Source organism: Lichenostomus cassidix, chromosome 1 (assembly GCF_008360975.1).
Source record: "Lichenostomus cassidix isolate B80296 chromosome 1, HeHo_3.0, whole genome shotgun sequence".
Lineage (NCBI taxonomy): Eukaryota > Metazoa > Chordata > Aves > Passeriformes > Meliphagidae > Lichenostomus > Lichenostomus cassidix.
The window spans coordinates 40,141,781-40,166,044 of record NC_139479.1 but is presented as its reverse complement, the minus strand read 5'-3'; the positions used below and the strand labels follow the sequence as shown (position 1 = coordinate 40,166,044).

Sequence of the window (24,264 nt, the reverse complement as noted above, 5' to 3'; positions counted from 1 at the left end):
GTGAGCATGGTGGTGGCCAAAGCAGAGAGGAGAGTCAGGTCTCCCTAGAGAGAAGGTGGTGCTCTGCTGCTCATGCTGGGAAAGAACATGGTGATTTTTCAAGGGAAAAATGCTGTTTTCTACTTTGGTAAGAGTCAGTGACTGCACACCTCTTGTCATTAGAGGAAGAAGACTAAATAGATTTGTTTGACACCAAACTCTGAATTCTTCTTCCAAAGGATGAAAGGACTTCCAGTCCCATGGTGCATGGTTGTACAAGGGTGAATATCAGCAGGTAACCCATAGTGTTTTCCTTAAAAAAATTCAGTGAAGGTAGAAGTGCAATCAACTCTTTTTTCTTGTTTTGGCACGACCCAAAAATTTGCCATTCTCATTTTTGGTGGTGTAATACCATAACACTACTGTGGGACCCTGGGAGTGTGCATGCCTATGTGGTAGATGTTTGAAGTTGGGTGGTGTAGGCTGTTGTTCTTGTGGACACCTCACCACATTTACAGTTTTAGCTTGTTTTGTTCAGACCATTTTCTGGTAATTTCTGATTTCTGGCAAGCTTTAATGGGAGCAGATAACTCTACCCCAGAAGTCCAAGTACTCCTGGATTCCGAGTAAAAATCTTCAGTTTAAAATACATGTGTCTATTTTTATAAGTTTGGAAGTTAAGTGGTCCCATGGGAAGGCACTGCTTTTCTGCTATCAGCCTTGCGGAGGTGAAGCTGTCGTTAGAGTTGAGAAAAAAAATTGCTTTAGCGCTGTCAGATATCTAATTAATCCCTCAGTAAATAAAGGCATTCTGTAATTAAATAAGCTAGATGTGCAATCAGTTCTAACACAAAATGCTTTGCATATTAATATATTATAATCCAGGAGCCATATGAGGCTTGGTTTTGGATATGAAGTGTTTGAAACAAACTTTTAATATTATGGGTAACACATTGCAGGCAAAAGTCGTCTAAGTGTTATCTGCGAGGTAAAGGTTTGAATGTCTTTTTTAAAAGTACAGTTTTCAATAGGGAAAACAACAAGGTTTCAAAATATGGATTGTTGTACAAACATGAGAGGGATTGAAAAGGGACCTTTTGAAATTTTAATGGAGCAGCTGCTGGAGAAGTTATTGCCTCGGGGAGGTAAAAGCGTTCTGCAAAGGGGGTTCATCACGTGGGACTTGGTGCTTTGAAGACTGCAAGAACCAGCAGCGCCGAGGACCAGTGAAATTACAATTAATTAGTTAACCGGCGGGGTGGTCGGTGTAGTCCGACGTCCTTGTATGAAGGACTTAGGGTTATAGCCACGGGCGTGACACCGAGAACGGCAGCAGCCACCGGCTCCCTGCGGGAGAATAACGGGATATGAGCAGCCCAAGGGAGCCCGCTCACCTGGCTGCGCCCCCGGCCCGTCCCATTGGCTGCCCTACGCCCCGCCCCCGCCGCTCATTGGCTGCTCCCGCCCCGCGCCTCCGCCCCGCGCGCGGCCGGTCCGGGTCCGGTACCTGGAGGGGAGCGAGGGGCGGTGCCACCTCCTCCGCCGGGCCGCCGCGCGCTCCCATTGGCCGCAGCGCCGGCGTGCTGGGCCCGCCCATTGGCTGCTCGGGCGGCCTGCCCTGCCGCGATTGGCCGGCGGGCGGGGCGGGGCGCGCCCCGCCGGGAGCCGGGCGCTGTGTTTGGGCTGGAGTTGCGGCGGAGCGGGATCGGGAGCGGAGCTGTGCGGCCGCCGCCGGGCAGCGCGCTCCGGGCACGGCGCTCGGCGCCCCAGCCGCGGGGAGCGGGGCGGATGGCCGCCTCGGGCGGGGCGCGGCGCGGCGCGCTGGGCTGAGCGGAGCGAGCCGCGGCCGCCCGCCCGGCAGGACCATGCCGTCGGGGAGGGAGCCGGGCGCCCCTCGGCTGCGGGATCCGAGCGGGGCGGCCGCCCTGGCAGCGGCCGGCAGCGCCTGAGCCCGCGCCGCGCTGCCCCCGCGCACCGCCATGGACGAGCGCTTCAACAGGTGGCTTCTGCCGCCGCTGCTGGCGCTGCTCTTCCTGCTCATCGTCTACCAGTACGTGTCGCCCGCCTGCCCCGGCGCCGCCTGCCCCCGCCGCCCGCCGGCCTCCGCCGCCCGCCGCGGGGGGGGCCCGGAGGAGCGGGAGGAGGAGGAGGAGGTGGCGGCGATGCCGCGGCTGGCGGCCAAGTTCCCGTTCGCCCGGGGGGAGCTGTGCCGGCGGGTGCGGTTCGACATGCGGGGCCGCGACGTGATCGTCTTCCTGCACATCCAGAAGACGGGCGGCACCACCTTCGGACGGCACCTGGTGCGCAACATCCACCTGGAGCAGCCCTGCTACTGCCGGGCCGGGCAGAAGAAGTGCGCCTGCCACCGCCCGGGCGGCGACAAGGACACCTGGCTCTTCTCCCGCTTCTCCACCGGCTGGAGCTGCGGGCTGCACGCCGACTGGACCGAGCTCACCAGCTGCGTGCCCGCCGCCATGGAGCGCCGCGGCTGCGCCGGCAACCGCACCCTCAGGTCAGTGCCTGCTTTCCAGATGCTCGAAATCACATCCCGCCTTGCCCAGCGCCGGGGGAAGGCGCCCCGGCAGCGGCTCCCGCTCCCCAGCACCTGGGCGGGAATTGTCCGCTGCCGTCCTCTTTAACAAACGAGCTGCGGGGCAAGGCTTGTGTTCCAGGGGAGGTACTACTTTGGGCTCTTGCCCTTTCGGTGTGTTACCTGTGATGCTTTCGCTTTGTCTCAGATTTGTGCTGATTCCAGGCAGCGCGCATGCAGCTGCCTTTGGAGCAGGTTAGAGCTGAGCGGAACTCCGCTCTTGTTGCCGCAAGTTTCTCCTATCTCTGTGTCCTTTCGAAACTTGTTTTTGACAAATCACTACACTCTTCCTGCCTCTGCAGAATCTGATGGATCGTTGCAGCTGCTGAATGTTGTAACTAGTGGAGTTCGAAGTATCCAGAAGCCCTTAAACTCTGTTTCACCCGTGTTTCTTGCTGGCAGACGGGCGGGTTCTGTGCTTCCCGTGCTGCGCTGATCGCTCTCTGTGTGTAAGCTGAAAGTCGGGAGACTGCGTGCCAGGCTCTGTGCAGGGACCCCAGTGCTGGCAAAAATCGCACTGTAAATGTCCCTTTGATGATCTGATGAGAGTGGAAAAAGGAATTTTGTGTGCATGCTGCCTCTCTGCATGTTATATTGTGGTTTTGTTGGGTCTTGTGAAAGGTCTTGTCTGTTCTAAACATGGAAGAACTGTCAGATGGGTGATCTCTCTTGATAAGAGATACCTCTAGGTGATTCAATAAGTTTTGGGCTTTGTTCTGATTTATAAGATTATTCAGGCTAGCATTAGAGCCTATCTTTATTTGTTTGATAGATTTTGAACATGTGTATTAAGGAGTTATGAGCTGAATTCACTCTTAAACCTCTGCACTGTAATAAGTGTAACTTCAACATCTGTAAAATATTAAGGAAAATATAGGAAGAATATATTTTTTAAAAGTTATATACTTTGGCAGATACTTTACATTCTTTCATTTTAGTATCCATCTCGATTTCATGAGTCCACAAACTTTAAATTTTCAGTAGAATCACTTGGACATTGTGGTTTGTATCTTGTCACTTAAAAACACGTCTAGTCCATGACATTCATGGGCACATTTTCACATGGTTTATTCATCAAGACAATAGAGTTGGTTATTGTTGTTGTTGAACAATTTGAAGGTTATTTGATGTGAACATCAAAGGGCCTCCCATCCAGCAAACCTAGTTGCATTTGGAAAGACTTCAGTCAGGTTAATTTGAATTTAAATTGTGGATGGTTGTGGACTTGGACTGTGCTTGCAGAATACTGTTAAGGTAATGCATACATTTTATGAAAAAAATCTAGCTCAACATAAAGTGTATGTATTTGCTGATGGAAAAGAAATGCTGTGAATGTCTTCAAGGACAGAATAACTTGGCGGTAGCTGTAGAGCTTTAAGTAATATTCAAGAAACTTGTAATGTAAAAGGGAGGGTAGGAGGAAGAGTAATACTTGTAAAATTGTCTGAAAATAGGAAATCTGCAAGTGAAGTCCATTTTTTCTCTCTCATGAAGAATAACAGTATGTAAACAACTGAGTGCTAAATTCAATATCAAAGATTACAAATGGGCAATAAAATTAGAGCAGCGGCTTCAGTACTGCATAAAAACATTATTGTATTGGGTAAATTTAAAACTTCGAGTTGAACTACACAGCCAGTCATAGTGGTTATTCCGTGGATAGTTAGTAATTTCTTTGACTGAAGAAAGACGTGTCGTTGTAGGCGAACACTGTTTTCTGAATTTTTTTGTTTTCTGCTTTTTTGTTTAATTAGTGAATGATTTGGCTAGTGTAACATTGCATTTTTTGATTTGTCTTTATATAAATTAAGAAAGTGCTGTGAATAATTATTTTTTGCATCATTTTAATATTTGTTCATTCTTGTATTATATCCTGTGTTAGGAGACACCTTTACATTTTTCCCTTTGTTTTGTCATTATAATCATGTAGCTTCACTTCCGCTTCTCAAGGAGCTGTGAAAGGAATCAAATAACCCTGAAGTATGGATTATCACTGCTGTGAATGTCTTTGCTCCTGGTGAAATTGGAATCAAGCCCAAACTACTTTGCTGTACTATTAGACACATGCATCTAAGTCTTTTTTTAACGTCTGAATGGAGAATTGAGAAGACTTTATGCCTAAAATAGGCAAGAAACTAGCCTATGAGTATAACATAAAGTGTACTGAAAAGTTTTAAGTCTTCCTTAAAGCTTCTGAATGTATTTGAAGCACTAGACTTCCGTGAATAGCTCAGCTTCTTTCTTCTGCCTTCCAGCTATGGTGTCAGAAAATTAGGCTAAATTGGTTAAATATCTGACAATGGATTTTGTGGCCAGCAGGACAAAATGTCTTATGAATTCGGTACCAAGGTGTTTGATCTCCTGTGCCATATACATGATGCAATGAAGATGTTAACTGCATTTCGGATTTTTTTTTGTTTGTTTCTCCACATAGCAGGTGTTAATATTATCTGTTCTTTCAGATCCCTGTGTATGTAGTCTATCTTTTACTACATGAAGGAAATAAAGGCCTTACATTGCATATCTCCACATTCTGAAAATTTGTATCTTAGAGGGCCTGTAATAATTAGATTAAGTCCTACCTTTTAACACAGGTCTTCAGAAGATTTCATGAAGAAACTATAATTAGAATTCATGGGGGAAGGGGCTGGCTGGTAGGGAGAGGAGGGAGTGGATCATGGTACTAAAGGTCCTAGAACATCTGTGAACCTCTCATGTATAGTGTGTTTAAATCACGTTACGGTTTTGAAGAGAATTTGTGCTAGTTTTTCCTTTTTCTAATGTTGGAGTTTTGAAGTCTCAGGACTCAAGAAGGAACATGGGGCAGAAATTAATGCTGTGCTTCAGAAATCTGAACTTCTTTAAGCCCAAGTAGCCAGCACGGACTTTTACCTCTGTGTGAGTTAATGGTGTGGTGTGCCTTGTCCCAGCTTAGGTACTTCAGTATGAAAAGTTGTTTGTTATTAAAATATTGGGTGCTGTCGTAAAGTTGTAGAACTGTCTCTTTTGTTAAAAAGCAAAGTAAGTCTTTTGAGTGGAATTACTTCAAAAAACAACCAAACCAAGGCAAAAACTGTAGACTTTATTTCTTCAAACATTTGCATATGTTTTCATTTTCAGGATGTGAGATTTTCTGCTAAAATACCTGTTTAAGTGTTTACAGAGCCAAGCTATTAGTTTTTCATACTAACGTGTAGCTTTCACTTTTATACAAGTTGCTATCTGGATAGTGCCTTCTTAATTTTTCTTCTAAATTTTGTAAAAAAACCGTTAAAGGAACTGTCTCCTATGTGTTTGTATTGCCCTCTCTGGAAGCCCTTGGAGTTGGTGATGCTTGTGTTCAGCTCACCAGAACTTGGCTTTCCTTCAGAGGTGCCAAGAAGCTGAGATTGTGGAATCTTAGCCAACACTGCTTGAGGAAAGAATAGGAAGGAAATGTTGTAAGATGTCTAACCGGGGATACCAGGGAAGAGTTGGTGTCAAGTCTGAGTGACATTAGGCTGCCTCTGTAGACAGTGCAGAGAAACAGAATGACACAGTCAGCCCTTTGGAGAGTTTCAGGCATGTCTGAGACCTGCTGATCTGTCTTCTGGAGGGCCAGTTCTTCCATTCACTGATAAAAAGGGAAGACTAGAATTGTTGATTGGGATTTGGTGTCTAAAACTAGATGAGAAGAGTTCCACACCTAATGTTGCAGAGACGTTGTCCAAACTGATTGTCTGGCTCTGTTGGGTTACCAGGTAATCCTTGGTGCATGAGGTAGGGCTTGCTTTGCTTTTCTGCCCTATGTGGGAGGAGTTGAGAGAACCTGAGGAGTCCTGATCAAGGCACATTTTATCCCTTGCTGATGTGCCTGCAATATAATTAATAATTATTCATTATTATTTATTTGAACTGTGATTAAACTAGCAAGGCAATCTTTTAAACTACACACTTGGAAGAACACTGTGTTGAAAGTGCCTGTCTAATTTTCTGATATAAAACAGTGAAATCACTCGAGTTGCGTAAACCCGATAAGCTTTGTTGTCAATGCAGTTTAGTCTTCGACACTATTGATTTTCATTAATTTGCTTCCATTATACTCTCTATTTCCTTGTCCTATTTAACTTACTGTGTGCTACATTTTTCTATGGAAGTGTAAATCAGTAGTAAACCCATGAGTGATGGAATGGGAGGAATTGAATAGAAAATATTAGTAGAATTTCTTTTTCTTACGCAGTCCTTTATTTGACTATTGCATGTTTTTTAAGCTCTAGCAATAACAGAAGACAGACTCTGATCTTTGCAGCCGTGGTAACTGCTCATCACAAAAATGTAAGAGTGTTAATTGAAAAATAAGACTGTGCTGAAGATGGTGGGGAGAAGAGAATAAAAGGTCACAAATGTTCAAACTGTAAAAAATGCACAAATTCTCTACTGTACCTTAGTATCTTCTACTGAAATGGGTGTTGGAGCCTACAAATTCTTTATAGTTTTTTTAATAAATGTAAGGAACAACAAGGACTAAACAATTTCCTGTGGTCCTGCTGCTGACTGTGGTTTTTTTACTTCCTTAACTGTCTCCAGTGTAATCTGCTCAAGGGTTTCATTGTTCTTAAAATTGAAAAGTGGTGTTGTCTTTCCCAAGTGCTTAGTGTGAATCTTGTTAACTTCAATTTTAATCCCATTGCACCTTCTGTCTTTTGAGAACCTGAGAACAAATCGATCCCATTTTCTCTGCAGTGGCCTACTTGGTACTTCGGTTTTTAGAAAGCCCTCTTTCAACCTTCCCTGCTTAAACAGTAATCAAATCCAGTTCATTCTGTCTTTATTGGAGGAGCACAAAAAATGCCCTACTCTTTGGGTTTGTGTCAGTTGTTTTCTTGAAAAGTGATGTTTCAGTGCGAGTACAGTATTTGGTTTCTAAGTGTAGTACAAAATGGACCAGAAAAGATTACTTGGCTTATTCTGAAAGTTGTGCTTGTGGTTGTACACTTCACTGGTATTTACCATTTTGCAGTTGCCTGACATTGACTGTCAGCTTGGAATTCAGATATTCATATTCTTAAAGACTTATATTTTCCGTTGTCTTTTTATAGGAGTTTTGTGCTCAGCCCCACAGGATTAAATTCCTCTTCTGTCAATTTCTTTCATTTGCAAAATTGATTTAAGTTTTTAGTCCTTCTTAGCTTTTCATCATTGGCACATTTAGTAAATGGGTTTTGTGTTCAGCATCTGTGTTGTTGATGCAAACATTGAATAGAATGAAAACCCTTTGTGATAAATCTTTTGTTTGATATCTCTCAGAATTGCTTTCCAGGGAGTTCTGCCCCACCACTTTTTTTTTTTTTTTAATACTGTTTTTTCTGGCTTATGAGACTAATTTGAGATGCTGTCTAAAATCATACTTTTCTTTTTTAAAGTATTTCCTTTCTAATATTCCTATTTTAAGTCAATTACTGTATTTGAGAGGGAAATTAGACTGATTTGGTCAAAGTTTATTGAGATAGTAATGCTGTCTGCTAATTTTTTCTTCTGTATTTTTAAAGACAACTTGTCTAGAGCTTGTGGCAACAACTAGCGGCTATCCTTAACTACTTTTCACACTCTATGTGTCACCTGTGAGGTTTCCCCTGTCAGAATAGCAGACAAATGATTGATGTACCAGAACTTTTCAGCATCAAGATTGTCACGACCCAGAAAAACTTTTCACCCAAAGATAAGTCTTGTCTTCAGACTTTTGAAGCTACTGCTATAAGTCTCAGCAGGTTGCCTACAAAAAATGTCTAGAACTTATGTTTACTGTTAATTGCCAGCAGTGATAAAAGAGTTGTCAGCACTATTCAAATGGGAACAGATAGTTCTTATTCACCCACCATTGTAATTTATGGATAACTGTGGAACTGAGTAAGTTTTGTGCTGTGAAGGTGCATGTTATGGAAATGATCATCTGAACTGTAGTTCTGGTTTTCTGGAAGAGAATTTAATGATTTACCCAAGCAAATTTGGCTTTTTCTGGTATTTCTGTCTGGAAAATAGGCTGTCTAGTAAGATTTTCGGTAAAATGCAGGAGCTATTCTCTTTTTTGTGCAGAAGCCAGGCAGAGAAGTCCTGTGGGAGAAGAAAAGAGTGGAAGTGTCAGGAGCATCCCCTAGGGCTGTACGCTGTTACAAGACATAGCAGCTCTTTTAACTTTCTCATTTTATGATGCTTTTTAATTTCTATTAACCAGCTGCCTAATTTAGAATAGTTTCCCATCCTCTTGAGTAGGATATTGCTTAAGTTTTTACATAGTGTTTGGATACGTATCGATTTGAGGCAGAATGGGAAAAGTTACTCTGTGAGTGAGAAAAGTTTCTGTGTAATGCCATTACACTGGTAGAGATTAGATCTGTAGACCCAGCCAGTGGCAAAAGTAGGAATAAAATTGTAAACTTGCTTGTGGAGGGCTTTTTTTTTTTCATGGTTTTTTTTGAGAACTCTGTGTGGAGAAGAAAAAAGTCTCTGCCAGCTCAGCTTTAGCAATCACAGACAAGCTGCATGGAAAGTATAAAGATCTGGTGGAACTGAATGATTTCTCCCTTCAGGTGTGCTGACAGTTTCCAATGTCTTAACTTCTAAGTCAGCAAGAGTAAAGCATCTCCTCCCAGAGTTCGGTGAAGCCATGGCAATGAATTGAGCTTATACATAATGTAAAGACTCTGCTGCTGTTTGTGCAGAATGAGACCCAATGAGAGCAAGGGAAAGCCTGTATTCTATAATATTTTTAGTACTGCATTCAACTTGCTGCCTGTTCTCTGGAAGTATTTATAACGCAAATTTCTAACGCTACATTGGATGTCTTAATGTTCCCAGTTGCCTCAGAAGGTAACTTAAAGTTCCTTAAAAGTTCTGTTATTGCTGAGCAAGGTTTTAAATGCTGTGTAGGAGGCTAATTGCATGAATTAAGAGTCTAATTTGAACAGCCGCTAGGTTACAATTATTCGGCCTGAAACAACTACTATTTTAAGAGGAAAAACTTAACAGAAGTATTTTGGCATTTTGTTCAAGATGGCATGAATCTTCTTTCAGAGAAAATGCTAGAGTAGCAAAAGCAATAACTCTTGAAGTACTTATGGTCTGTTACATGATCAGAGCTTGAGATCTCAATATGTATTGACTGAAAAAGTACGAAATGGGTTCTTGTGAGGATAGGACCTATTATTGTCAGGGTCTGAGGACTTTGGTTCTGCTATGAAATTTGCACTTAGGTGGTCTTAATGTATACTTTTACAAAAATCTGGAGTGTAGAGCACAGCTTAAAGTCATTTTAGAAAAAAAAGAGTGTTAAACTTAATGTCTTAACTCCCATTTTTTTCTTTAGTAATTGGTAATCTGTTAGAAAATGGTTGGTATAAATGTGGTTTTCAGACACGTTAGAAGTGTTTCGTTAATACAGTTACCTGTCAGTTGTGAAAGTGACAGGGTTGTGCAGGGTGGGCTGTGGTTCTGAGTGTTTACAAACTGATAGAGATGCCAAACATACTGGCATAGTTGTGCATATTTGGCTGCCATATGAGTAATAATTTTGGTATGAGGAACGCAGTGAGCATGTGCAACTTCAGTTTCCAAAGGATGGAACAAACCATGATATTCATAATTGGCTTGAGAGTGTACTTCCCATTTTGTGAAGTAACTTGATGAAGTCTGGCCACATGGTGCTCTTTGATACAGGAAAGAAATGCTCCCTTCAGGATGCATGTGGAGGCGTTGACATCTGAGACCAGTTACTTTCTGCAAATAAATTAACTTGAAAGTGAGGTGAGTGAAATAAAGAGCTTCACAAAGCACTAATATAAATCACCATTTAAAAAAAATTCTCATCTAAACTCTAATAATATCAATGTAAAGAACTTGCTGATTTCCAGATTTCCATTTGTTTTGTGAGCTGGCTTTTGTTTAAGTAGCATTTACATTTGTACATCAGTGTTTGTGTATTTTCACACTTGAAAGTGTCTACTTGCAATTTTTTTACTTTAATTCCATGTATCTTTTCGCACAGGCTCTGTCTGAGAATGTGGGGGTAGGTGGAATAGCAACTGCTGGTATTTGCTTGAGGAACTCCTCCAAGGAAGAGGAGAAAGAGGAGGAGCAGTGTAGGAATAAGCTGTGAGCCTCAAGTGAGAGTGAAGTTTGGAAGAGAGCAGAAGAGAGGGAGCAGAAATAATTCTGCAGTCTTGCGAGGGGAAGGAAGGATTAAATTATGCAATTTGAAAGTTAATTTTTGTCCAAATACAAATGGTTTAGTGTTTGAAACTCCCCATATGTTCCTTTTATACTTGCTGGAAGAGAAGGATACAGAGGTAATGAAAAGATTCTAGTACTAGCTAGTTTGAGCTCCTGTTCTGCATGGGTATTTTATTTTTCTGGTATAGGTTTTCTCAAGTTAGATAAGTGTTGTAATAAGACAGCCAAATAATAAATTAGCATCTGCAGCTCTAACAGTGTAAATCCCTAATAGCAGAGTTTTCAGGTGTTGTTTTCATCCTTTAACTAGACTTAAATTTTTAGTGATAGTAGTAGGACCATTATTTTCCAAGAAGTTTCCAGTGTGAGTGATGAATAACTTCTATAACTGCAAAACCATTGTTTTCATTCCAGAAATGCTTTTATCAGGCTAAAGCTATATAATTCCTGTTGCTGACTTAACAAGGTTCAGATGAGAAGAGGAACTTAATGAAATATTTTATGTTGTTTTCTACTACAAGTCATTTGGGTTTATTACAGAATCACATAGGAAGAGACCTCTGGCAGTCATTTAGCTCAAACCCCTGCTTAAAAGTCAGTCTAAGTAGAGCAGGTTGCTCTAGGCTGTGTGTGGAAATTTTGAGTAACTCCAGGGATGGTGGTGCCCCAGGGTCTCTGAGTAACTTCTTCCAGTGTTTGGCCACCCTCATGGGAAAAGAGCTTTTCTTCTCAGCTAGCAGAAATGTTCCATTTTCCAAATTGTGTTTGTTTCTTCCTGTCTTATTGCTGTCTGCATCTAAAGACAGTCAGGTTATGACTTTTCTATTTACTCCCACATGAAAATTGAATAGAGTAATGAGGTCTGCCTGATTGCTGCCTTGTCCCCAGACTGAACAGGCCTCACTCAGCAACTCCTCATGTGTCGTGTGTCCCAGCCCCTTGATCATCTTGGTGGCCCTCTGCTGATAGGTCTTACTGTACCAAGGTCTGCCTTCTATGGGTGAGTTCAAAATCAGACACATCAATCCAGATGCTGTCTTAACAGTGCTGAATGGTGGAGTGAGGGGAAGTCCCTTCCCACAGCCTGCTTAGTAGCTCCTGCCCACGGAGCTCAACTTGGTTAGCCTGCTTCACTTCCAAAGGCTGTTATTCAACAATGTCCACCAGGAGCCCCAGATCTGTTTCTGCAGAGCTGTGTCCTAGCCACTCCTTGCCCAGCCTGTTTTGTGTGTTCTTACTTCACCTCAGGAGCAAGATTTTTCTTTTACTTAGAATTATGGAATGGTTCTAAGTAAAAGTATGGTCCTGTGGTTTGGGTTGGAAGGGATACTAGAGATCATCTAGCTCCAATCTGCCTGCCATGGGCAGGGTCACTTTTCACTAGAACAAGTTGTTCAAAGCCCCATCCAGCCAGGCCTTCAGCACTTTCAGAGATGGGGTGTCCACAGCTTCTCTGTCCCACCACCCTCACAGTAAAACACCTGCCATGGTTGATCTTTATCAACACAATTCTCTTGCCTCTTGAAGTTGCTTGAAATAGAAGCGCTGCTCTCTGGAGAGTTGATGTCTTTCTCCAGTGTGGGGTTATCCCTGAACCTGCTGAGACCACACTCTGTCCCACCATCCACATCATTAATAGAGAGCTTTAAACAGCATTAGCATCACTGCCAGTTCTTGAGTGACACAAGTTATCAGCCACCAGCTGGAGTTTGTATAGTACCCATGTCTCACCAGCATGTCTCAAATAACACAGTGGAGAGACCATGGCAAAATCCTTACTGATGTCAGTGCCAACATCCCCTGCTCCAGGGAAGTGTGCTCAATCACCTTTCCAGGGATGGAGATGAGACTCACCAGCCTGTAGCTACTTGACTCGTGCTTGAAGCTAAGTGTGCTTGGTTTGGTTTTTATTTATGAAAATTGGGAAGAAAGATTACAATGGAGAAGATGCTGCAACATCACAAGGTGTTGAAGTAAGTCTTTAAACTGCTCATTGTTCCTCAGTTTGAGAATTCCTGGAACAGGCTCAGAAGCTATAATTATTAAATAAATGAAGGATATATGCAATGTTATTTTTTCACTGTGAATATCACATTAGTTTGTCAAAAGAAACAGCTTATTACAGCAATAACTTTTTAAATGGGCTGTGATACATCTGTGACATCCAGTGTAAAGTTGGCCATGAGCACACATTACAAAAATATGTTTTTTTCTTGTAAGAATGGGATGGTATGTTTCTCCTGTGCCAGGGAGGGTACACCTTTTCCTATTCAATTAAGCTTATTAGGTAAAATAGAACTTGAGTAGCAATTCAATAAATAAGAAGCAGTCACATATTTGTCTTTTTATAATTTTTTTTATCTCAGGGAATGTTGAGTCAACCATTTTTATTCAAATTATTTTTATCCAGAAAGCTAACATTTTTGTAGCTTCCATATTCATGTTGCAGATGGTGTTCTTCAGAGCTCAAAATTTCATCTACAGTGCTAATGTTATTAAACTGTTCACAGTTAGATCATCGTGTAAAACTTTGTCATGTATTAACATGAGAACTTCCCAGAGTTTGCAATGAAAAAATGTAACTATTTTGCCTTTTTTCCTATTCCAAAATTGAGTTATTGGATTGAACTTTCAATATATGTATGATTTTAATGTGCACATTTCAAAGCTTCTGTAGGCAAATACAGAATCCAGGAAAAAAAGCAGCAAATATACAGGCAAGGAATTTTACATTTTTTTTAAATGGATTATAAAAGCTTTAAAGTGCTAAGTAGAAAAAATTTAGAAGATGTGATCTCAAATAATTACTTTGTGAGTGCATCTTTATTTTGTTTACTGCTTAACATTTTGTCTCCATGAAGTGAAGGTTTAAAGTCCCTGTTTCCAAGACAGACTTGTGTCACAAGCTTCAGCTCAACTGTGTTAAAGTGGTCATACCTTTTTGTCAAGCTTTTAAAGCCTGAAAACACCCACTGAAATGATTTCCTCCAAATAGAGAATTTAGCTGCCTAAATGAAAGAAGTAACTGAAATTACTTTTCCTACACAACCCAGGCCCTCTCTAACATGCCTCCTTCTTCAGCAAAGTGTTTGTTTTGCTCTCCAGGACCACGTAAATATATGCTGAGTTTTTCAGCGCTGCCTCTGACTTGTGCAGATTATTTTTTATCAGGCATACCTCTTTTCATTTTGATTAAATTGCCAGATACCTGACAATGGGATAAGGAATCCTACTGTGATATGGGTCCATAGCAGCCATCTAAATGGCTGCTGGGCCTTGCAATAGAGTAATAGGAAAACTGATGGACTGCATCTGACTAGCAGGTTGACTGGGAAGCTTAAATGTGGCCACACAAAACTGTGGCTTTGATTAGGAGAGCAGTGGGGATGCTAGAAATTTATCATTCTTGTTTCATGCTCTGCTACTTGTATTCCAGACCATTATCAGGTAGTTTCAATGAAAATATTAAACATAAAGCCAAAAAGAATAGAAAAAAAGAGTGAATTGGGAAATCTTCATAGTAAGAAGGTCATTGGAGTTGCATTGATATTTTAAGCCAAATTGCAAGTTGTGTATCCTTTCAGGAGGTAAATTTATTACTATATGCCTAGAGGAATTTCACTTTGTACAATATATATAGATAACAAAAGAGCTTAAAAAGATATGTAGAAAATGAAAGGTTTCTTTTTCACAACCACTTTTTTTATTTTTATCTTTTTTTCTGTAAAGAAACCTACTATTTCTTGTGTTACTCAGGTGACATTCTACACTTCTGATTTACCTCCTTGGCAGCCTGATGTGCCCGCTCTCCCACACTGCTGTCCTTTCTATCTTGCAGCTCTTTTGCCTTTGTTTTATGTTTTTCTTGTGTGACTCACATCCCCTCTGCACTGTACCTGCTGGCTTTGCATACAGAATGAGCTGGTTGGAGTAGTGCTCCTCTCTGCTCAGCATGTTTGGCAAGCTGCAGGCTTGAATTGGCTCTTGAGCTCATCTGCCCTGCTGAAGTTCAAAGGGGCTTTTAGCTGTTTGGCTTTGCAAGAGCTACCAGAATTGACTAGTTTAATCTATCCTAAATTCTTTGTTTTATTGTTCTCCCTGTTCCTAGCAGGACACAGAAACAGATAAAGAAAAATAACTGTTCTTTTCCCCCTACCTGAAAAGACTGGGGACAGAAAAGATGCATTTTTGTCTAACTCTGTGTTTCTGTCTTTTCCCTTAAGCTGCTGTTCAGAGGTCTTTTATAATTGCTTCCCTTTGATTTGTGTTCACTTTGTCCTAGGATAAAGTGTTAAACAATTGCAAGTTGTCTCAATAGCACATGCTTCAGTCTTTTACAGTGACTTGGAGAAGAAGGTGTTTAAGATTAGTTTTGGCAGAAAAATACCGTGTCTTGCCATTAACTGTCCGAAGGCAATAGTGAAATGTAGCTCTGCAGTGTGAACCACCAGTTTCATCCTGAGGCAGGGAGCAGGAGAGTCCTTTCCAGCAGGTGAAGGGAGGCAGATGGGCCCTGGCTTTGTCCCTCTGCCACAGAGGGCAGGAAGGTGTTAATGCTTCTGTAACCTGTGGAGTACAGGTGGTGGTTTGATGGGACTAGAAATGTATGAAGTAAAGAGAAAAACTTAGGTATGAGTAGAGGGAGAGATACCCCTGGGTTAAACAGAGGAAAAAAGGGATTTTATGAGAGAAGCAATATGCAAGAAAATCCAAATAGAACATCTGTTTGCAACAAGACACAGGAATGCACACAGCTCTATCAAGCCAATTTTCAGCAGGTGTGTTGGCTCTGCAGTGGCTTGTTCAATCTCAGCAGTCAAATTTTAGTTTCAAATTTTTTAGAGCTAATTTTAAGCAGTTGGCTTATGCTTTCTTTTAATAGAGATTTGTTTGCCTTCACTTCTTGATTTCACATCTTGTATCTGAATTCTGATTTCTTTTCTCTATTATCACGGGTTAGAAATTAAGAGAAACAGCAGCTCATGAAAAATCATAAACATGTAATTCCAAGTCCTGAAGCCCCATGAGCAATGTGGTATATAAATGCACACTAGCTGACTTTATTATGGGGTTGTTCTCTTCCCCTTCTTTCTATTTGGAGCCCTTTCATTCTCTTCTAGCCTCCTAGTTGTATTGCTCCTTGGTTAGCCTGATGCCTGCATGGCAGTGGCTGCAGCAGTGATTGATGTGGAGACTAAATTGGTAGACACAGTTAGTGAGTATTTCATGGAGCAGTTAGTCTGCAAACCAGAAGAGGGAGAAGCAGTTTTGTATGTGCTTCTGACCATTGTGTGCAGGATCTGGTCCAAAGTATTTCTGTTTCTCTGTAAAATGTATTTACATCTTTTGGAGGATCATCTACCTCTGTCTCTGAAAATCCCCGCTTTGGGAGTTTTGTTTTTTAGAGAAAAAGACTTAAAAAGCATATTAAAGACAATTTATAAAATCAAAATCCTTGTAAGTGGCATGGGAGCTACTTGAAGATGCAATATGGGAGTGTTGGAGGAAATGCACCCATCAAAGATAGTAAGTCCAAAAAGAAACCTGCGTGGCATAGCTAAACAGTGGGGTAAGAGGTGGTTACACAAAGCAGTTTTCACCATTTTTAAGAGTTTTGTCTGCAAGAGCAAAATACAAAGGTTCATAAATTCTGGCAGTATAAGGTAAGAAGGCATACATTCAGCTAAGAAAGATGTTTGAGGACCAATTTATAGGAGGTATAAAATTAATCTTTTTGAAACACACTGTGAACAAGAAGCCTGCTGGAGAATGCACAGGGCTAATAGATGACCTCTCCTTCTCTCCTCTGGAAATAAAGCTTTATCAAAAAAAGAAGTTGTTGTCTTACCTCTTGTGTCCAAGTTCATTTTTGAGCTTTGAAGAAGTTCTGAACTGGAACCTTTCATTATGGAGGATGTATCAAAGGAGCTATCTTCAAACTGAAGTGTTGGTAGAAGCAATTATGGAACAAGCTTTAAAAAAAAAAGGGAAGGATGAAAAAAAAAGACATAAACCAGATGGTATTTAAAGGTGCCAGTTTCCAGAACTAGATGGTATTGAAAGAAGCTCAGGAATTAAGCAACCAAACTAGTAAATGTAGATGTGACCTCCTGCTTAAAACTTGGTGTTTGAACAATTTGAAAGTAATTTTTAAAGACTCCTACTTCTTAACAACAAGCTTAGCATCTGCAGGAAGAAAACTAGGAAAAACTATCACAGGAAGCAGAATTAGCAGTTGCCTAATACAGCATGGTGGGAGGTCCATGTGGCTTTTGCAATAGAAAATCATGCCTGAATAATATTGCAGGATCTGGAAAGGAGTCAAAAAACATGTCTGCAAGGGAAGTTAAATGTGGTTACCATTTTTATCCGAAGTGTACTACAACCATTCATCTTTGTGTATTTTTTTCTGCTCTCAAAGTTTTTTCTGGTCACAATCTTAGGAAAAGATTCCAAATTAAGAACTAAAATTTTTTCTTAGCTCTTATGACACACTCTTTTTCCAACACTTAAGTTTCAGTCTTGTAAATCTGAAATGCTGCTGTGAAAAGAATAATCTCTTAAATGTTTAGCAACAGTGTCTTGTTACTGAAAAACTATTAGAGCAGGCTTAGCCTTTTTTTCCATGTTTTATTCAGTACTGATTAATGGCCTATGCACTTCTCCAACAATAAAATGCTCTCAACTACTGTTATGACACTGTGTTGCAAAGATGTATCTGAAAGTTGTGCAGAAATTCATCCTGTAAACTAACTAGTTTTATCTTTGCTTGTGCAGCAATGCTAGTAAGCCAAGGGTCTCATTGGGGCTTTTCAGTGTGGAGCTTAGGCTGATTGTAAAAAAAAAAAAGTTTCATGTCTGAGCTGGGTGTTGTTTGTCCTGCTCTGTAACTTAAACTCTTTTGTTGTTGTTTGGGTTTTGTTTTCGTGTTGGGTTTTTTTTTCCTTTGTTTGTTTTTTTTTTTTTTTTTGTATTGCTGGCAATGAGGCTTTATGCGTTTGTATTGTACGCTGAAACTAAGATGTTAGACTTGACAGTCCAGATAGTCTAAAACCTGAGTGAAATTCAATCTTAGAAAATTGAACCCTGGGTGACAAATGGTTGATTTATTTATTGCCTTATTTGTTTATTATGACTTGGAAGAGTGGGTTTGATGTAGAAAAAGGTGACAAATTCAGTTGAAGGAGTTGATCATCAGACATACCTAGGTTAGGAGAAGTAGGGAAAAAATGCCATTAAAGATAATGGCATGAATAGAAATATGGGAAGCTTCAAGACAGGAATTCTGAATTTGATGTGGGAATTAAAGGATTTGGAAGGCATAGAGGTGGTAGAGGGCTCAGTATAGCTGAAGTTCATTTAATGAACACACCTGAGATGTAGTTTATGGAATACCTGAAAGAGATGTGCAATTAGTTAAATGGGTGAATTAACAATATATTAATGTCTGTTTTTTTTTTTTTTTTTTGTTTGTTTGTTTTTGGTTTTTTTCTTTCTTTCCTGTTTGGGATGAAAGTAAAAGGTTTTCTAGGTACCATTAATGAGGAAGCTTGTTTCTTGGCTGCAGCAATTCTGCTATGTCAATAGCAAGTTCCTTACCCTGTGGGAAGTTGTAACTGATGTGAGGGAAGGGATACAGATGTAGAATTTAACTGGTATAATATAATTTCATTTTCTCATGGAAACTGAGTCCGATGTTGATGGTCCAAACTGAAGGAATCTGTGTGTTTCTTCCCTGAAAGATATTTCAATGCCTCTCAAATACAGGATGAGAGGACATCACTAGCCATGTATAGAGTGATTACTTACTAGCTCATCCCTAGTGTGTTCTGGGTGTTTTGTCTGGCCAGAGCAGAAAATAGAAAGAGCAAGTTCCTAAAGTTAACAAACTCCTGGTTTTGCTTAAAACCAGAATGTCTAAGGGATCATTTGTTTGGATTGCGTGAGGGAGGGCTGGTGGGGGTGCAAAAAGGACATGGGATGTACTGTGTTGTAACCTTAAGTGGATTGCAGTGGTGGAATCAGAGCAGATGGAGATAAGGCTGTGGGTATTTCTGGGAGACTGGGGCCTCTCAGAACTGAAACTGAGTGGAGAGGAGAAACAGATGGATGTGTGTAGCTCAGCAGTGAAGTGGAAGGGAGACTGTTGGAGATTTTAAGAAGATGGCAGGATATTTTTTAGAGGAGTTTTGAAAACTGGCTACCATTTTATATATATTTTTAACCAATTCAATCCAACTTGAACTGCCATGCATAGAACACAGAAGTAGAGTGAAGTCTATTGCGTTTCCCAGCTTTTAAAACTCACAATAGGTGAGCCTAGTATATTTTTCCTGGTTTTGGAAATAACTCAAATCCTTGAACTCTTAGCAGTTGCCTATCCAAAACTTGTACATTTAGAGACTCCTTGTAGTACAGTACTCATTCTGAGAATCATTGATAAACAGTTTATAAATAATAGAAGTGAAATCCTTTTAACTTTCCTGAATGAAATGCAAACTCTTGAGGGAAGGAGACAAGAAGTTTGTGCCCCAGTTTTTTCATGCCTTTACAGGTACTTACTTGGTTTGTCACATCAGCTTCAAGTTTCTTGGTCATAATTGCCCACAGAGCACTCAAACTCAGACCCATGCAGACACTTGAACTGCAATAGGTGGATTACAGATCCATTGTATCAAAATAACCATCATGGAGTACAGTAAACTTTGTGTGAAGTTTCTGTGAGCTGCATGTATATGCACCTTTTAATCCTTTCCATAATGAAAAGGCATTTTTGGCTTGATGAGATGTCGGTATGAAAAGTACTTGCACATAAAAAGATGTGCTTAGATACATCTGCTATGGTAAATCCCTTTCAGCTGAAGTTCTGAATCTGCAAATTCTGACAGCTTTTTATTTAGTGCTACAGCTGTTAGCACAGGTACATGTGGTAGCAATGCTTAGAAATATTACCTGTGAGTTTTTAAATATGCATAAAGCAAAGAAATCCTTTACCTTCATTTGGCATTTTTAAGATAAACCACACAAGCTCTTGAAAATGTAATTTTAAATCTTCAACTACAAGGCTTTTAAAAAAAATGATGATTTTCTTTTTTTCTTCAGAAATACAATGCAATTTCCTAGGAACCCAAATTGTACAGTGCATTTAGTTGGAATTACTTCCTATATGCATCAACATCTCCATTTTTATATTGAGCATAGAGACTGAACTTTTCAATCTCTGAATCTAAAGGCTAATAAAACAAATACAACAAAGCTGACCAGATAAACCCAGGAAAACCTTGGGGTGAAGGAGAGTCATTTACAAGGCTGGAAAACAAATTACCGCTTGCTTCACATATCATTCAAGTGTGTTGGCTTTTCCTTAGTCCTTCTTTCAAACCCTGTTCATTCTTCCCTCTCAGTGGTTGCCCAGCTTGAGAGAATCTGCATCTTCTATATTGAGATTTTTCTTCAGAGTCCCTGACAAAATATCCTTACTCAGTCACCTTTTGATGCTTGACTGTGGTTCTGCTTTCTGAAACTGTCAAGAACACTGTCAGTCTTAGCTGCCCTGTAGCTTCCCTACTTGCCATCTGTCCTTATCTGTCACATGTGTGCTTCTTTACTATATTTTTAATGGCTGAGTGCTCAGTGTTTAAGGTCGACGACTCTTCTGTACTATCTCATTCCTGAGAACCGCTGGTTTAGTCTTTGGCACATGGCATTTTATGAATTTCAGGGAGTTTTATGGTGTACTGTAAAATGTAACCTCATGAAGCAGTGAAAATATCAAATTCTGTAGAGGATGGACACGAGTTCTATCTTTTTAGCATAATATTAAGTGTGGGTTTGCCATGCTTCTGTTTTGCTGAGTGCTTGCCACAGAGACTTGTACTCGACCATTTATATCAGTTTAATGCAGGAAAATAGTGTTTATTTGCTTTCAGTATTCCCCCAATGACAGTGACTTCACATTCTTTACAGCTATTATGTGACTTTTTTGCTGTGTAACTTTGGGTTACAGAGCAGTCAAGGTGGTCTTTTATTCCAATTATGTTAGCTCGTATTCCTTTGCACCCATTATGTTGTTCTTGTATATATGTATGGATGTATTTTAGAGAGAAGAGGTAAGAAGTGTATTGTGCAGGAGAATTTGTTACAAGAAAATGTCCTTAATATTTTGGAAGTGTGTAGAAAGATGTTTTAAGGTAATGACACCTCATTCAGGTTTTTTGTGTTGAAAGTAGGTCAAGACTGATTTTGGCCCTATTAAAATCAGAGTGTATTATTATTTTCTCATTTAACAGTGGCTGGCTACTGAGTGTAGAGAAGGGAGTGGGGAGAAAGGTCCAGGGTACTTCTCTGCTCCCCCTCTCTAGAGACAGGAATTGGTAGCACTGCTAGAGTATTGTTCAGTTCTGGGTGCCTCTCAAGCTGAAGAGCCTGTGGGGAGAATAGCCAAGGAGGGGCAGGGGGACAAGCAGCTCCAGAGCTGCAGTGATAGCACAGGGCTTCCTTGTCTTCCCTAGGAACTCAGGTGAGAAATCCCTTGCATGCCACTGCAGTGTTTGTACCACCATCATTAATGACTGCTTTGGATGTAAATAACAATGGCATAATGACACTATAAAACCTTTTTATTTGACATTAATAGAAGCAAACTTTGTACCTGCAGCTGATGTTATGAATGTCTAATGCCTCTTCAACAACTCCTTTTCTCTTAAATTTCTTGAAGAATTGATAAAATGTGCAATTAACTGATAAGCTTAGTGGATGTAAACTTAAGTACATCATACCCTATTTATGCAAAAACTATACACATACTTTATTGTGGGACTGGAGGCTTCATTTGTTTAAACTTGAGAATGATTATATTCTTGCAGATTAGCCTTGCATTAGGTTATTTGATGTTCAGTTTTGAAGACACACCTAGGCATATCATCTCGGTGGAAAGAAGACTGCAATTACTGAGGTATTTTAGCATAACTATCTTAACACAGTTACTTGCTTTTCAAAGAATAGTTTTTCACTGCTGACAGGTTGGGAAAAACAAGAATTCTGATTTGTATGGATTTAAGAGCCTTTTATGTTTATAGACATGGGTAAATGAAACTCTGAAGTTCATCTGTTCTAATTTAGGAAATGCTAAATGTGTCTTTTTGTTATTGCCTAGCCTGTAGGCAAACTATTCCCCCAGTGCACACAGTGTTTTATTTACAATTGCATAAGTGTCCCTGGTGCATGCTTTGGCAATTCAGTCACATATGTTGGGCAGTCCTATCAAATAATGTATCCAGCATTTGCATCTTCTGGCTGTTGGATGAAAGAGAAGGGGGAAAATGGTTTCCTTAAAAGGGAGTTGTTTTATTGGTTTGTTTGTTTTTATTTTAGGTAGTTCTTACAGTAGCAGAGAATGCTAACTTCCACAGTTGGATAAGATTTAAAGTCGTGATGTCAGCAGCATGAGAAGATGCATTTCAGAAGATGGAATGAGTGTTTATCTACAGCTTCCCATATTCCTGTGCTGCTATTGAGAAGTGGTAATAAATAGGGAGGTCAGCTCACTGAGCAGTCTGAAATAGGTTATTGCTTGTTTCCACTGATATCAGTATTTCAGACTGCTTGACTCAAATGCTTCATCCGGAACGAATCTCACTAACTAAACTTACAATTTGTGCTATAAAGATTCAGAGACCACCCTGAGATCTCCACAAGTGATACTACTGAAAGAAAACATTTCTCAAATAAAGAAATGTAGAGGTTTCCTTAACACAATGTGAGGTATACTCACTTTCTAGTAGAAATCTTCATAGTGATCCAGAAATAATTTGCCAATTATTTAAAATAACTTGCTTCTTCCTTTCAAGACAAGATCTATTTGTCCCTCCCTACTTAAAAAACTCAGCTAACCGCTTCAGAGATATCACAGAACCACAGGCTTCAGATCATTTGATAACTCTTTCAGAACTTTATCCTTTCAAGTAGGATCTAAAATGACTAGTTAATTTTATATATTCAGTTTTTGAGGTGGTGTTGAAATTTACCCAAGTCTGTTTTAAGATTTGTTGAGATGCTAAGTGGCAGCTGGCAGTGTTAAACTGCTTTCAGCACTCCAACGAAATAAGCAGTGGCTCAGATTTCTCTGACTTGTGGGTGATAGAACCAGCAAGACAATCTTTATTAAACAGGAGTGTGGCATATGAGGGACCTATGGTCTCAATGCCACTGTTTGAAATCTATTGGAGTTTTCCTGTATCTGGAATAATGAGTGCTTCACAATCTACACAGAATGAAGTTTTCTTAATATTGGCGCCAAAATCTACTGCCCTCCCCCTAATACACTAATTCCATAAGTGACAAACATGATAAACCAGGACGGACCTTGGTCTGTCTTTTGTTTGCATTGGAAAGTAAGCATAATGGTATTTTGTTTGAGTGCTACAGATTTCGGAAGGTTTCTTTCAATGTTTACTATAATACTCCAGGTTTAATTTTTTTTTTACTCTGATAGTTGTTCTGCTAGAAAGACATAGCTGCAAGTCCACATGAAATGTTTTATACTTTTACAAAGTTTTTTTATGTGAATCACGAATTTTTCAGAGGAAGGTTTGCAGCTATTACTCAAAAATTTAGTTGATTAATAACAGCAGTAATTATTTTCCTATTGTAGATAATTGTATAAAATGTGTTTGCTTTATTTTGTTCACTAGCTGTGAGATCACTTTTTTCTGTTCTCTGTGGCTGGACATTATTTATGGAATAGAGCAGGAAGTAAATCAGTGTTGAGATACTAGCTAATGGTGATAGCTTTTCTGAAATTTTAAGGATTATGAAAAGCAAAACAGTAGTTTGTTTTTTCTTTTTTTTTTTAATGTGGGATGAACTAATGTTGATGGTAATCTACTCTTCTGACCACAAAGAAGAATAGCATTGTGGTTTCAAGAGCTCATAATTTTCTGTACCAGTGTTTACAGAAATGAACAGACATCTCCAGATTTGCATTAAGGTCAGGAATATTATTTTATTGAAGACTGGAAGTGAGAGTGAACAGTTGTTGTCCTTAAAATCAGTACTGATTTTCTTAATTCTTGTAATGTTTAGCCCTTTTTAAAAATTACGTGCTTGTCATTGTTTGGCATTACTAAGAAAGCCAGCTTTACATGTGCTTTGATGACTCTAAGCAGCAATTATGCTTTGAATCTGTAGGTTTAAAAGGTGTTATGTATTTTGTTTGTGGAATTAACCAGGTATACTTGCTCACTGATAATGTTCTGCTATGCATAACTTTTTACAAGTATAAAGGTAGTTGAGGGATTGACAGTGGACAGCAGAATGTACTTCAGGGAAAAAGAGAGTCAATTACTTAATGGAACAGAATAAACTAAATGATAGAAGCACCAAGCAAGGAAAAAACCTGGCTCTATGAAATGGAAACCAGATTTGTAATAGCTTGAATAAATGAGGATAATACTGGAATTACTAACTCTTTTTTAAGTAACGTTCTTTCA

General features: G+C 40.0%; 1 protein-coding gene across 1 annotated transcript in view; it reads left to right on the top strand.

Moving 5' to 3' along the window:
- The first annotated feature begins 1,834 nt into the window (after positions 1-1,834).
- HS6ST3 (heparan sulfate 6-O-sulfotransferase 3) overlaps positions 1,835-24,264 on the top strand; it is a 281,384-nt gene continuing 258,954 nt past the window's right edge. Inside the window, exon 1 of the mRNA XM_085057450.1 lies at positions 1,835-2,491. Coding sequence (XP_084913576.1) covers positions 1,959-2,491 — 533 coding nt within the window. The 5' untranslated portion in view covers positions 1,835-1,958. The remainder of the gene's footprint in view (positions 2,492-24,264) is intronic.